General features: G+C 32.9%; 1 protein-coding gene and 1 long non-coding RNA gene across 2 annotated transcripts in view; one reads left to right on the top strand and one right to left on the bottom strand.

Moving 5' to 3' along the window:
• The window catches only part of l(2)41Ab (lethal (2) 41Ab), a 56,919-nt gene extending 49,529 nt beyond the window's left edge, over window positions 1-7,390 (top strand). Inside the window, exons 5-6 of the mRNA XM_075295442.1 lie at window positions 1,056-1,264; window positions 6,335-7,390. Coding sequence (XP_075151557.1) covers window positions 1,056-1,264; window positions 6,335-7,144 — 1,019 coding nt within the window. The 3' untranslated portion in view covers window positions 7,145-7,390. The remainder of the gene's footprint in view (window positions 1-1,055; window positions 1,265-6,334) is intronic.
• LOC142225641 (uncharacterized) lies at window positions 1,780-4,241 on the bottom strand. Its single transcript, XR_012719351.1, has 2 exons — window positions 4,169-4,241; window positions 1,780-2,026 (listed from the first exon to the last, which is right to left on the bottom strand). It is a non-coding gene; the product is annotated as an uncharacterized LOC142225641 (long non-coding RNA).
• Window positions 7,391-14,880: the final 7,490 nt, after the last annotated feature.

The following is a 14,880-nucleotide window of genomic DNA, read 5'->3' as shown; positions in this document are numbered from 1 at the left end:
TTTTTCTGTTGAACTATTGCTATGGAGATTGTGGGAGCCAGCTCTTGCTCCGCTGAACTAGCTCGATTTAGTTTAAAGGTGACACACTGTGGTGTGGGTTCACCCACTTATGGCTATTGTTTGATGTGGATGGCGATTTCGATCTTAATCGCTTACGACGTGCTTTACATTCGCGAGCAACATGTCCAGGCTTATCACAGTTATAGCACTTCATTCTGGATTTAATTGTCTCCTGCTTCATTTCTTGCATTGCCTTCTTAACGGCTTCTTTCACTGAGGCAATCACGGAATTTGATTCATCTTGCTCGGTCTCCACTCTGCGTACCTTGTGAATTTGAGGTCGTGCCAGCAATCTCGCAGCGTCTTGTGCAAGCGCAAATGTTACTGTTTCTGCAAAAGTAGCATTTTGCGACGCATATGCTGCGCATTCTATATCTGGGTCTCTAATTCCGTTCACAAAGGTATCAATCTTGATGCGGTCCACAAGTGGATGGCTTTCTCCTGGATATGTCAAAAGCACCAACCTCTCAACCTCTGTTTGAAGTGCTGCTATTACTTCATTATATATATCTGCCTAATTAAGATCTGACTTATGAGTAAAAGTTACAATGTAATGTATTTAAACTCAACGAAAAAATTGAAAACGGTCATAATATGCAATGCCTTCTCAAAAGAACCTCCAAAATTAAAATTTCCGTGGGGGATGAAATTTTTTATTTAATTTTCATTATTGTCTGAGACTTGTTCGAAAGAACCTCATGGGATATTATTTATACTTAAATATAAGAAGTTTTAGGACACCCTAATACTATTAAACTAATGTTACGAGCTGGAAGATAAACTGTGGATCCTCAATAACATATATATTTCGGTTGAAGTACGTCATGTTTGCACGTTAAATACCTACAACAGTTTGTTTGAACAAATTCTGAAAATATATATGTTTGAAGCTGGATCTTGTTAGGAGTATATTCTACAGAACCAATTTTTTATCTAACATAGACATGTTACTTTTAGCGAAACTAGAACTATAAGAACGTGTGTCTTTTTTGCAGAATTATCGATTATAAAGCAGAAATCTTTAAAGTTGGACCAAGAGCTCGAGTTTTCGGAGAACAATACCAAGGAACTCAATAGGGATATTCAAATATATCAGTCCAAATTGGAGTTATTAAATGCCAAAGTCGCCAAAAAACGCCAGCAACACGAATTGGTTGAAAATGAATGCGAGCAAGAGCATGCGGATTTGGTTGACAAGCTCAAGGTACGTAGCAACAACAATGACAACTTTCCAAGTGTGCCTACACGGAAAAAATACCAAATTATTTCGATTTAAAAAGTTGATTAAAGCTGACAAATTTTTCAATTAATAATACACTGAAGTGTACATTACACTTGATGAGAGGTGACTTTTCTTATGTATTTTAATCTGCTGAATTCGAAAATGAAGGTAAAAAAATCAACCGAAAAATGACAAAGTTATAATCAATTGAGTGAATAAATCCGATGCCAAATCATTCGGGTAAGTATGTTAGTGAAAGTCTACTTATATGGCTACCTACTCGTAAACACCCCTACTTATAATCCTAACTACCGCCCTTGTGTTGAGCGGAGAATTCTACGAGGAGATGTCGCTCAAAATAACCAATAGACTATTCTCTGCATTATCGGTAACCGCCCATTTTGTAGCTGGAAATTAACACATAATTTCTCCGCAAAGCGTTACCCACAAAAAAGGGGTGGTGAAAATATTCTAGCTAAATAAGCACTTCAAATCGATAATCTGGAACGATTTTTATTATTTTTAATAAAGGCTAGTTTATATTTTGACTTTGGCTACATAAGTTCTAAATTATTTAATTGTAAATAAAATAATTAAGTCATGATTATATGAACAAACAGAAATAATATTAATATTCGTTGTAAGACGCATTTACTTTCGATTGGCTATTCCTTTGTCGGCGCATTTCCAAGCGTATTTGTGGTTCTGAAAGTCCATTGCTGCTAGGAAGTTAAGACACCGATTCTGCAATTAAAAAATATATATGAAACAAATATAATTGCTCTGTAATGGAACTACAACTAATTTTTATACCCACCACCATAGGATGGGGGGTATATTAACTTTGTCATTCCGTTTGTAACACATCGAAATATTGCTCTAAGACCCCATAAAGTATATATATTCTGGGTCGTGGTGAAATTCTGAGTCGATCTGAGCATGTCCGTCCGTCCGTCCGTCCGTCTGTTGAAATCACGCTAACTTCCGAACGAAACAAGCTATCGACTTGAAACTTGGCACAAGTAGTTGTTATTGATGTAGGTCGGATGGTATTGCAAATGGGCCATATCGGTCCACTTTTACGTATAGCCCCCATATAAACGGACCCCAAAATTTGGCTTGCGAGGCCTCTAAGAGAAGCAAATTTCATCCGATCCGGCTGAAATTTGGTACATGGTGTTAGTATATGGTCTCTAACAACCATGCAAAAATTGGTCGACATCGGTCCATAATTATATATAGCCCCCGATTTGGCTTGCGAGGCCTCTAAGAGAAGCAAATTTCATCCGATCCGGCTGAAATTTGCTACATGGTGTTAGTATATGGTCTCTAACAACCATGCAAAAATTGGTCGACATCGGTCCATAATTATATATAGCCCCCATATAAACCGATCCCCCGATTTGGCTTGCGAGGCCTCTAAGAGAAGCAAATTTCATCCGATCCGGCTGAAATTTGCTACATGGTGTTAGTATATGGTCTCTAACAACCATGCAAAAATTGGTCGACATCGGTCCATAATTATATATAGCTCCCATATAAACCGATCCCCCGATTTGGCTTGCGAGGCCTCTAAGAGAAGCAAATTTCATCCGATCCGGCTGAAATTTGCTACATGGTGTTAGTATATGGTCTCTAACAACCATGCAAAAAGTGGTCCACATCGGTCCATAATTATATATAGCCCCCATATAAACCGATCCCCCGATTTGGCTTGCGAGGCCTCTAAGAGAAGCAAATTTCATCCGATCCGGCTGAAATTTGTTACATGGTGTTAGTATATGGTCTCTAACAACCATGCAAAAATTGGTCGACATCGGTCCATAATTATATATAGCCCCCATATAAACCGATCCCCCGATTTGGCTTGCGAGGCCGCTAAGAGAAGCAAATTTCATCCGATCCGGCTGAAATTTTGTACGTGATGTTAAAATATGGTCTTTAGCAACCATGCAAAAATTGGTCCACATCGGTTTATAATTATATATAGACCCCATATAAACCGATCACCAGATTTGACCTCCGGAACCTCTTGGAAGACCAACATTCATCTGATTCAGTTGAAATTTGGTATGTGGTGTTAATATATGGCCTCAAACTCCCATGCAAAAATTGGTCGATATAGGTCCATAATTATATATAGGCCCCATATAAACCGATCCCCAGATTTGACCTCCAGAGCCCCTTGGAAGAGCAAAATTCTTGCCATTCGGTTGAAATTTGGTACGTGATGTTAGTATATGGTATCCAACAACCATGCAGGAATTGGTTCCTATCAGTCCATAATTATATATAGCTCCCATATAAACCGATCTCCAGATTTGACCTCCGGTGTCTTTTGGAGAGCAAAATTCATCCGTTCTGCTTGAAATTTGGTACGTGGTGGTAGTATATGATATTTAACAACCATGCCAAAAGTGGTCCATATCAGTCCATAATCGTACATAGCCCCATATAAACCGATCCCGTGATTTGGTTTTGGAACCTCTTGGAGAAGCAAATTTCATCCGAGTGAGTTGAAATTTGGTACATTGTGCTAGTATATGGTCGTTAACAACCATGCCTAACTAAGTCCATATCGGTCTATAGTTATATATGGCCCTCAGATAAATCGATCCCCAATCACACAAAAATTGGTCCATATCAAGTTCATAATTGTATATAGCCCCCATATAAGCGACCCCCATATTTCAATTCTGGCTCTCTACGTACAATCCATATCGATTCGTAATTATTTGTAGAATTAACTATACATAACTTTTTTGCCTAATATATACCATGTATGGACTAAATCACAGTCTTTCGTAGAAGTTTCTACGCAATCCATGGTGGTGGGTACATAAGATTCGGCCTGGCCGAACTTGCGGCCGTATGTACTTGTTTTACTTAAATTTTTAAATTACATTTGTTTTGAATAACTTGAATGACTCCGTATGCGACCAAAGGATTTGAAACCTAGAGAACAACTGAACAAATGTTATAACGTCTAGCGGGGCTTTGTTTATTTGTTTTCTTTAAAAACATCTCCTTAAGATTATATCATATCTTTTTATACATTACGCGTAAGCACCGAAACCAAATTAAGAACATCATTGTGTGGTTTTGTTTAATTTTGCTAGAGACACTATTTTGTACATTACTTTTGGATACCAAAATGAAATGATCACTTGATTTATTTTTTCAATTTCTCTCTCAACTTTTTTTTTTGTGAGAAAGACAACGTCTTTCCTATCGATTTCATACTCAACTGGTAATGACCAATATAGTCGGTTGGACATTTAACACTCGTATGTATGATTTGGCATCGGATTTAATCATTCAATTGCTTATAACTTTGTCATTTTTCGATCGATTTTCTTCTAGTTGATCTTATTTCTTACCTTAAAGCAAAGACAATATACGTAGGAAGATGGGAAATTGGCATGCGTCACACCAAATGTTGCATTGACGGTGTCAGTTCCATACATTATAATTTTTTTTTAAATGAAAAACTTATTTTTTTTTAATAAAACAATGTTACATTTTAGGCAACAACAAATTTTTACATTTTCCCCTTTATCGCAATTTATTTCCGGGCATTTAATTTCTTTTTATTTGCATTTTATGTCAATAGTTGTCGTACACGCGTTTGGTGCGATAAACGTAAAGTATGGACCTAACACCGTAAATGGTTTGATATGCTCAGTAGCCAATTTCCCATCTTCCTACGTGTATTGTCTTTGCCTTAAAGTATTATTTTTACGAACATGAAGAGAAACAATTTTGTTTCAATGGTTTATACTTTTCTGGCGGCTAAGACTTTTTGAAAATTTGTCCTATTTGCATCGTTATATTTTGAACCACTTAACATATCACAGATCCAATTATACAAGTTTGTTCGTCATCTCAATATCTTACATTAAAGTACAACGATATAATCGGAGGTAGAAATACCTCGAGATATGATTTGTTTAGTGACAAAAGGCCGAAAAACTAAAAATAACGGGATATCTCAAAAACTGTTCCATAAAAAAATTTTTCATTCTCATTTTCGAATTCAGCAGATCAAAATATATAAGAAAATTCACCTTTCATCAAATGCACATGAAAAAATTTTATTTTTTAAACTAGTGTAATTTAATTGATTTTTAATCAAGATAGAAAATTAAAAAAATTTGAAATGTTTAATTAAAAAATTAATTGATACAATTAACTTTTAAGTCAAACTAGGAAGACTAAGTCAGTTAGACAAATTGATGGAAATGTTTTAATTTTTAATTAAAAATGTATCTCAAAATAGAGGTGTGCGCGTGACACGAAAATCTCATGAACAAAATCCAAAGCAACTGTCATGAATGTACGTGAATGGGACAAAAATAAATATGTCGTGCGTGAGAAATAAAATCGGGTCGTGAATGTGCGTGAATAAAATTTCTGCAAAATTACGCTCATGAAAAAAATCAAGATTTAATTCAAACTCGTATGTTAACTGAAATTAATTTAGCTCTCGAACTATATTCTATTTTTGAATTTTGCTTTCCGTTTCCGTTTGCTGATTTCCGTTTTGGAAAATATCGTGAATCACGTGAATTGTCGTGAATCGAGCGTGAACATAAGTCTTTAAAAGCAGTTCGTGCGTGAGCGTGTGTGAGTACTGGTTTTCATTTCGTGAATGTGCGTGAGTGGGATTGGCTACCACATGTATCGTGCGTGAATAACTATTTTGTTTCGTGAAACAATCAATTTTTCTGAAACAATCAATTTTTCAATCAAAGTAAAAACACTAATTCAGTTCAGAATGAATTGAGAAACTTACATTTTTAATTAAAAAAATATATTTTTTTTTTTGTTTTACAATCAACATCAATTAAATTTTTAATTGAACCAATCAAGTAATTTTAATTAATGAAATCAATCAAGTATTTTTTTGTGTCCTATTAAAACTGTGATTGATCATTTTCGTGATTGAAAACATTTTAATTAAAAAATTAGTTGGATCAATTAATTTCGTGTTCGAATCAGAAAACAATTTTTTTTTTTGTGTAAACTTCATTCCCTTCGTCTCTTTTATAGGACAATGAAATGCGTGTCTTGGAATTGGAGGAAGATATCAATGAATTACAAAACCAAATCGAACATTATAAGGATGAAGTTCTGGACAAACATAGAGAATCCCTATCATGGGAGACCAAGTACAAGTTGATCGAGGAAACTCTTCGATGGCGCAAAGAGGAGGCAGCCCTGGACAGTGAGCTTGGAACAATGCGTACGGAAATCCATCGCATGCAAATTCGACACCAGCAATTGAAACGTGCCCAAGAAAAACTTATCCAAGATCTCGATCACTGCGTAATGCATCGTGAGCATATCTCAGTGACCGCATCCAGCAAACAGACCATGGATCAAACAAAACCAATTAAGGTTAAACAGATCAACACTACGATTCAATACAAGATCAATGACTTACGCAACAAACTAAAGCTCATTCAATCAGAAATCGGAGTAATTTCTGATCAGCAACTAAAACAATTGTCCAATGAGCATCAACGCATTGAGGAAGATATTAAGGGATTACGAGTTAATATCGAACAGGAAACTGCGGAGGATAACAAAGTTCGCAGCGAAATAGAAGCAAACCTCTTGCAAAAGCATCAAAATTTGGAAAATATCATTCGAAAACAAACCAGGGCCAAATCATATAGACGCCTAAATGCCTCTGCTCAACCTCTAAAATTGCCACGATCGGAGACGACCATTGTAAGTCAAATGCAAAAGCAACTGGAAATGAATGACCACTTAGTCGATGCTGTTCAAGCTTTGGCCAATGATCACCCTGAAAAGCAATCATTCTTCTCGAAGCTCCTACAAGTTCTAAAGCCATAACATGGAAACAGTTGGAAATGAATGACCACTTAGTCGATGCTATTCAGGCTTCGGACTATGACTCCATGTTCTAAAATCATATTCAATTCAATATTTGTCGCTTATATTACATTCGTATTTCACAGTGAAAAACAAAGCATAATTATAATTTTATTTTTTATGGTAAATTTTATCGAACATTGAAAGAAATTATTAATACATTCAGGCAATCGCTAAATAAAAAATATGTTTGCTGTGAAAAGCTAACTTTCTACTCTGACTTAATAATTACAACCAGGGCTGTGGAGTCGAGCCAATATTGCTCGACTCCGACTCCAGCATTTTTCATCAGCTCGACTCCGACTAAGGAGTCGACTCCGGGTAATATAACTAAATCTCATTTTAATACCACTAATTTGTAGTTCTATTGTGGGGGTACCGTAAGTGGATCGATATAAAGTATCCTATTTATTTATGTGTACAAAAAGGTCTTAATTTCACATTAGATGCCAATTGAGCTCTATATTTCAAATTTAGGGCAATGTTTAATAAATAAAATAATGATATAAATACCCATCATAATATGAGAAGATACCAACAGTATATGTATTTGTGGACCAAAATTATTTATACTATCTCAAATCCTTTAAATTTGTTGCGAGCTGTAACATATAAAGGTTTATATTCCCATATGCATGAATTTGAATCTGAATCGATTTAGACAAAATTGTATATACTTCTACAAAACCTATGTACTTTAAATTTAAATCTAACGTTATGGGACGTAACACAATTTTAACAAAAAATAAAAATGCAAGGAAAGTCTAAAGTCGGGCGGGCCAATTATAATATACTCTGCACAACTTTATATTTAGATCTACATTTTGATCAAATCGCAAATCAGACTTCTACAAAATCTCGGGCAATATTTGGGAAATATTTACAATTGTTTAGAAAATTTCGCAAAAATGCATTCATGATTCATTCATTGAAAATTTTGAAAATTTGAATCATTTCTACAAGTTTTTGACTTAGCAGTGAGAATCAGTGAGCATACAATTTTGGAAAAATCGTTTTGTAGTAAATAAAATTTTGCAAAATTTTCTACAGAAACATAATTTTGACTAAATTTTCTATAGTAATAAAATTTTGGCAAAATTTTTTATAGAAATAAAAGTTTGAAAAAATTATCAATAGAAATACAATTTAAAAACAAAAATTGTGTAGCAACCAAAATTTTGCAAAATTTTCTATAGAAATAAATTTTTGCAAAATATTCTATAGAAACAAAATTTTGACTAAATTTTCTATAGAAATAAAATTTGGACTAAATTTTATATAGAAATAAAATTTGGACTAAATTTTATATAGAAATAAAATTTGGACTAAATTTTATATAGAAAAAAATATTTATATAGTAATAAAATTTTGAATACATTTTTTATAGCAGTGAGTACTGATTACTGATGCTCACTTAAGAAACAAAATTTTGAGAAAATTTGCTATAGAAATAAAATTTGACAATTTTTTTTTATAGAAATAAAATTTTTGTGTAGTAAATAAAATTCTGCAAAATATTCTACAGAAACAAAATTTTGACTAAATTTTCTATAGAAATAAAATTTTGACCAAATTTTCTAATAAAAAATCTATTACTAATTATACAATTATTTTTCGAGCTTTATGGACAGATAGATTAAGGAACATGGTTAATAGAGCCATTGAAAAGAAAACGTCAGATACAAATCTATACACGCCTGGACTGTACATATTTCGGTTCGGGCGAATGAACCTTTCCACAGCCTTATATAACTCAATTTTGGGCCCTTTATGCTAACTCCTTATCGTAAAACTAGGAAAAACACGACTAATGTACGCGTTAGAATTGTTGTTGTATCCTGGAAACCAGTTTCTGTAAGTTGTCACATGTTGTTGTAGTTGACTGTAGAAACAATAAGCATTGTTCGACTGTTCACCACTTAGGTGAATTCTAACAAATTAGCTTTCTAAAAATAAATTTCGTGTTGTTGCATTACTATGTAACAAAACGAAATAAAAATAAGATTAAGGGACTTCTAAGTTATATGAAAAGATGATGTACAGTGGGAGAAAAGATGATTCAATTTGTAAGAGGTAAATTCCCAAATGTTTTCTCCATAAGGAGTTAGCATAAAGGGCCCAAAATTGAGTTATCTCTCCCAGTCAGATCTATACTAAAGGCTGTGGAAAGGTTCATTCGCCCGAACCGAAACATGTACAGTCCAGGCGTGTATAGATTTGTATCTGGCGTTTTCTTTTCAATGGCTCTATTAACCAAGTTCCTTAATCTATCTGTCCATAAAGCTCGAAAAATAATTGTATAATTAGATATAATGCATTTTTGGACGTCAATTGCCTGTTTCGGTATCAGGCTAACATGAAATATAAAAATCTATTACTATAAAATTTTGGCAAAATTTTCTATAGAAATAAAATTTTGATCAAATTTTCTAATAAAAAAATCTATTACTATAAAATTTTGGCAAAATTTTCTATAAAAATACAATTTAGACTTAAATTTTTATAGAAATAAAATTATCAATAGAAATAAAATTTTGATAAAAATTTTGCAAGATTTTCTATAGAAATAAAATTTTGCAAAATATTCTATAGAAACAAAATTTTGACAAATTTTCTATAGAAATAAAATTTTGACTAAATTTTCTATAGAAAAAAATATTTCTATAGTAATAAAATTTTGAATAAATTTTTTAGAAATAAAATTTTGACAAAGTTTGCTATAGAAATCAAATTTTGACAAAACTGTTTATAGAAATAACATTTTGACAAAATTTTCTATAAAAAAACAACTTTGAAAAAATTTTCTGTCAATATTCCTTAAAATAAAATAAAAAAAATAATTTCGATTGTTCGAAATATTTCAAATAAATTGATATGGGCATTAAAATGGATCGATCCAGCCCATCTGCTAGTCTAACATTCTAGGAAACATAAAAAGATAGACGTAATTGGAAGTTGATTTCCATCAGTGTTGCCAGTATTGGGGATTTTTCCCCAAATCGGGGATATTTTTTCGAGGATGAGGACAAAATTTTTGAGTTGGGGACTTGGGGATTTGGTGGGGAATTTCCACAAATTTGGGGATTTTAGTGGGGAATTCTCATCAGTATAACAAATTAGGTTTTGAGTTATGGTTTATATGAAATTCTTTACTTCTACATGCTTATAAAGGGGCTCAAAGAAGTACAGAGAATCTTCAAAATATGAAAAAAATGTATTCCAAGAACTACTTTACAATTTACTTTGTTTCTAAGAAATTATTTACTATTGTGAAATTATTTCGTAAGGACTTGGGTCGAAGTGTTGGCCCCTCACCTGTATACATCACTAATTTGGAAAATATATATAAAACATATAATAGAGTTCATATGGGGGCAACAACGCCTTTTGGTCGATCACCCAATTTTATTTCTTAGCTATTCAGAACTATTTGATTCATAACTCCTATTTTTTTTCTCTGATGAGGGATTGTATCAGATAATATTTTGAGTACCCGTCTAATTTTTTGGATTTTGAAACCGTAATCTTATTGTAACTCGTAAACTGGTATAACAAAAATTTCATATTTTTACAATTTTTAGATTATGGCTGATTTTTTACAGCAGAGCCTATTTCTTTTCAAAAAACTTGCCAAACACGGTATTGGGGATTTTTGTGGGGAATTTTAAATTAAATTGGGGATTTTTGGGGATGAAAGCGTCTTTTTTTGGGGACAAGAACCCGAAAAATACTGGCAACACTGATTTCCATATACAATCATGCTGTACATTGATCGAATGAATAACGCAATGGAAACTAATTTGCGTAAAAACTTGCTTAGTTACAAAAATGTGAAGTGTTTTAAAAAATTTGGTTTAGCCGGAGTCGGAGTCGAGCAAAATTTTTACGACTCCGACTCCGGCTCCACAGCCCTGATTACAACAAAAGCAAAACTTTTTGTTTTATTTAGGTCAGGTATAGTGGCATTTAGGCTTAGGCTTCCTTAGACTATTCAGTCCATTGCGATACCACAATTGGTGAACTCATCTCTTATCAATAAGTGCTGCACAATTCGATGTTTCAGCTCATTATAATGAAAATTTAATTACACTAGTTTTCAAATTTTTTTTCATGTACATTTTATGATGATGAGAGGTGACTTTTCTGATGTATTTTGATCTGCTGAATTCGAAAATGGAGGTTAAAATTTTTTAAAAAACAATTTTTGAGATATCCCGCTATTTTTAGTTTTTCGCTCTTTTTTCACTAAATTATGAAAGGTATTGAGATGACGAGCAATAGTGTATTATTGCCACTCACTCACACAATAATGCATGCCGAGTGGCATTTTTGTGTGGGTGAGTGTCTCATATTTGCATGATTTGACATCGGACTTGTTCACTGAATTGCTTATAACTTTGGCATTTTTCGGTCGTTTTTCTTCTAGTTGGTCTTATTACTTACGTTAGAGTATCATATATTTTTTTTTTTTGAAATTTGCCCTTTTTGCACCGATATTTTTTGATCCACTTAACTAACATAACATAGATCCAGTTAATCTAATATATACCACGTATGGACTAACTTACATCCGTAAATATTACCACAACCCAAATAATTCCATTGTGGATGACAGTCTTTAATAAAAGTTTCTACGCAATCCATGGTAGAGGGTACACAATCATACCCTAAACTACATAGTGGTCGGGGTATAATAACTTTGATCTGCCAAAAAATGTGCCTACCAGAAATATTGATTTTAGACCCCATAAAATATATACCGATCGACTCAGAATCACTCAGTCGATGTAGTGCTTGGTGTCCGTCTGTCTGTCCATGTATTTCTTGTTCACAGGATTCCGGTCGCAATTATTAACAGATTTTGATGAAATTTGGTACAGGATGTTTTTTTTTGGCACAAGGACGAACGCTATTGAATTTGGAAGAAATCGGATCAAATTTAGATATAGCTCCCATATATATGCATCGCCCGATTTCAACAAATGGGGTCACGCTGCGCTTTTTTACAAACGGATCGGAAATTTGACAAAATGTAATCTTCTTCATCACCCTTCAAGTCTGCAAAATTTCATTAAAAAAATTTCAACGAAATCGGATCAGATTTAGATATAGCTTCCATATATATGTATAGCCCGATTTTCCCAAATTTGACCATAGAACCCTTATTTATTAACTGACCTTACTCAAAGTTGGCTACACTGTTAGAAAAATATGTTTTTCATATGTTCCGATATAAACAAAATGTGTTTCGGGCACGATTTTAAACCACAATATATTTAAGTGCGAACATGTAATGTTCCTAAACTAACACTAAATGTTTGGGATATCTATGTTAATATGTTAGAATATATTATGTTTGGGGCATGAATGTTTCATAAAAATAATATGTGTGAATGTAAACATATATAAATTAACAAATTTCGAGTAAACATATATATGTTGTGATACTTTATTCAGAGAGCGACAAAAAGAGAGTATAGAGAAAGAAATAGAGATGGAAACCGGGAGGGTTGACGAAAGATATCAACATAACAAAGCGAGAGAATGAAAAAAGAACAATTTCTGTGAAACCGCTTGTATGTTGTTTCGGAAAACTGTTTTATGATAAGGCTAAATATTGGATATGCTTAAGTCTAAATATTATTTAATTTGAATAAAGAGAATAGACATTCGGAACCAAGAGAATAGACATTCGGAACCAAGAGAATAGACATTTGAAAAACAAACTGCATATGTTTTCGCCTTGAGAGCAGCATTTTATGCATGTGTGAACATGTGTTTTCTTTATCATTTTGGCATTATGGGCACAATTTTTCGTTAAAATAAATCAGGGGTCTTCATAAAAATAACGAAAGGGCACTATACTCTTTTTAGAGTTGGGACAGTAAAATAAATAAGGAGGAAATAGTGAAAAATTACACAGTAAAATGTAAAAAAACAAACTTTAGTTCCTCTTTATTAAAAAGTAGTCCACGAGGAGTTGACGGACACCATCAAATATAAAAGCGGGCATTAAGTTCGAGTTTTACAGCTAAAACAATTTAAAAAGTTTATTTTGTTTAAAATGAATTATTAAAGAAAAATAAAAGGAATTTTAGAGCGATGGTGTTAAATGCTAGTAAAAAACTGTTCACTCCTAAATAAATTTATGTTTATATTATAAAATTATGTATAAATGTTTATACTCGACTCCACATTCTTCTTTTGTTAGTTTTTGAATTCCTTCCAAATTTTAAAGTTTTGTACAAAAACAGTTTTTTATTAAAAAATTTTTATTTTTCCAATAAAAAATAATATTTTATCCAAAAATCAGTAAATTTCGTTTATATCAAGCACTGTTACTGACTATAAATCTTTAATAACACACATTTTGAATTTTCATTTAAAAAAATTTAATATAGTATAAATATAAATGTGTAAATTAAAAAAAAAAAACAAAAAAACAAAAAAAAATGTTCTGTCGGAGCAGGGATTGAACCCACGACCCTTTGTATGCAAGGCAGACATGCTAACCACTGCTCCACGTGGCAAACAAATGTATGTTTCTGTTAAATAATGTTATGTTTGCATGGGCTCGTGGGCGCTGCAAACTATGCTATATAAATGTAACTTATAACGATAATTATCTGCTGGTGACCATAACAGCTACGTAGCCCAGTGGATAGTGTGTTGGCTTACAAACTGTATGGTCCTCGGTTCGATTCTCCGTGCAGGCGAAAGGTAAAATTTAAAAAAATTATAAAAGTGAATAATTTCTTCAACATTATTTGTATTACAGAAAAAGGTGCCAATAACTAAAAAATTTCGTGGAAGTGAAAATTACGAGTATGTTAGGGAATAAGCACAATCGTGTTTGGGAAAAATTCTTCCAAGCATATAATATTTTTGGCTCAAAATGCTTCCAAACATATAATATGTTCACATAAAACAAACATATTAATGTTTCGGCAGTATGCAATAATATATGTGCTTCCTGCAAAATATGTTTGGAACATATGTTAAAGAAGCGATTTTTTTTTAGGGTGTAGATCCAGTCCTCTATAGTACTAACTGTATGTGCAAAATTTCATGGAAATCGGTTCAGATGTAGATATATCGCCCGATTTTGAAAAATTTGCCCCTAATGACCTTATGTTTGACCCTAGAGGACTCATTTCTTAACTGATCTTACTCAAATTTAGCACAAGGTCACCTTCTGTGGTTTCAATTAAACCTGGGGAATATCATCTAAATCAGTTCAGATTTAGATATAGCTCCCATATATATACATCGCTCGATTTTCCCAAATTTGGCTATAATACTCTTATCTATTAAACAATGCTACTCAAGTTTCAAATTTGTATGTACTATCCGATCGTATTTAGACTTACATGTAACTTTAACATAATAATATTGCCCGATTTTCCCGAATTTTGATTTATTACTCACATTAATTGAGCGTTTTTCCTCTTTTTTTACTAATGGACTCAATATTAGTTATATACTAACTCTGTAGGTGCAAAATCAACTACAGCTACAACTATATATAATATCAGAAATTTCTGTTCAGATTGTGCCAAACCCATAAAAATGTACCCCTTAATGTTTTTAAATATGGAAATGCGGGTTAGCGCTCAAACCAATACCAATGTTACCCCACAAATGCTTATGTTTGCTAATTCAGTAGGGGTGGTTTAGGGTATGATATAGTCGGCCCC

The sequence above is a fragment of the Haematobia irritans genome, chromosome 2, assembly GCF_050003625.1.
Source record: "Haematobia irritans isolate KBUSLIRL chromosome 2, ASM5000362v1, whole genome shotgun sequence".
Classification (NCBI taxonomy): Eukaryota; Metazoa; Arthropoda; class Insecta; order Diptera; family Muscidae; genus Haematobia; species Haematobia irritans.
Note: the sequence above shows the minus strand (reverse complement) of the source record. Positions and strands in the feature narration are given on the sequence as shown.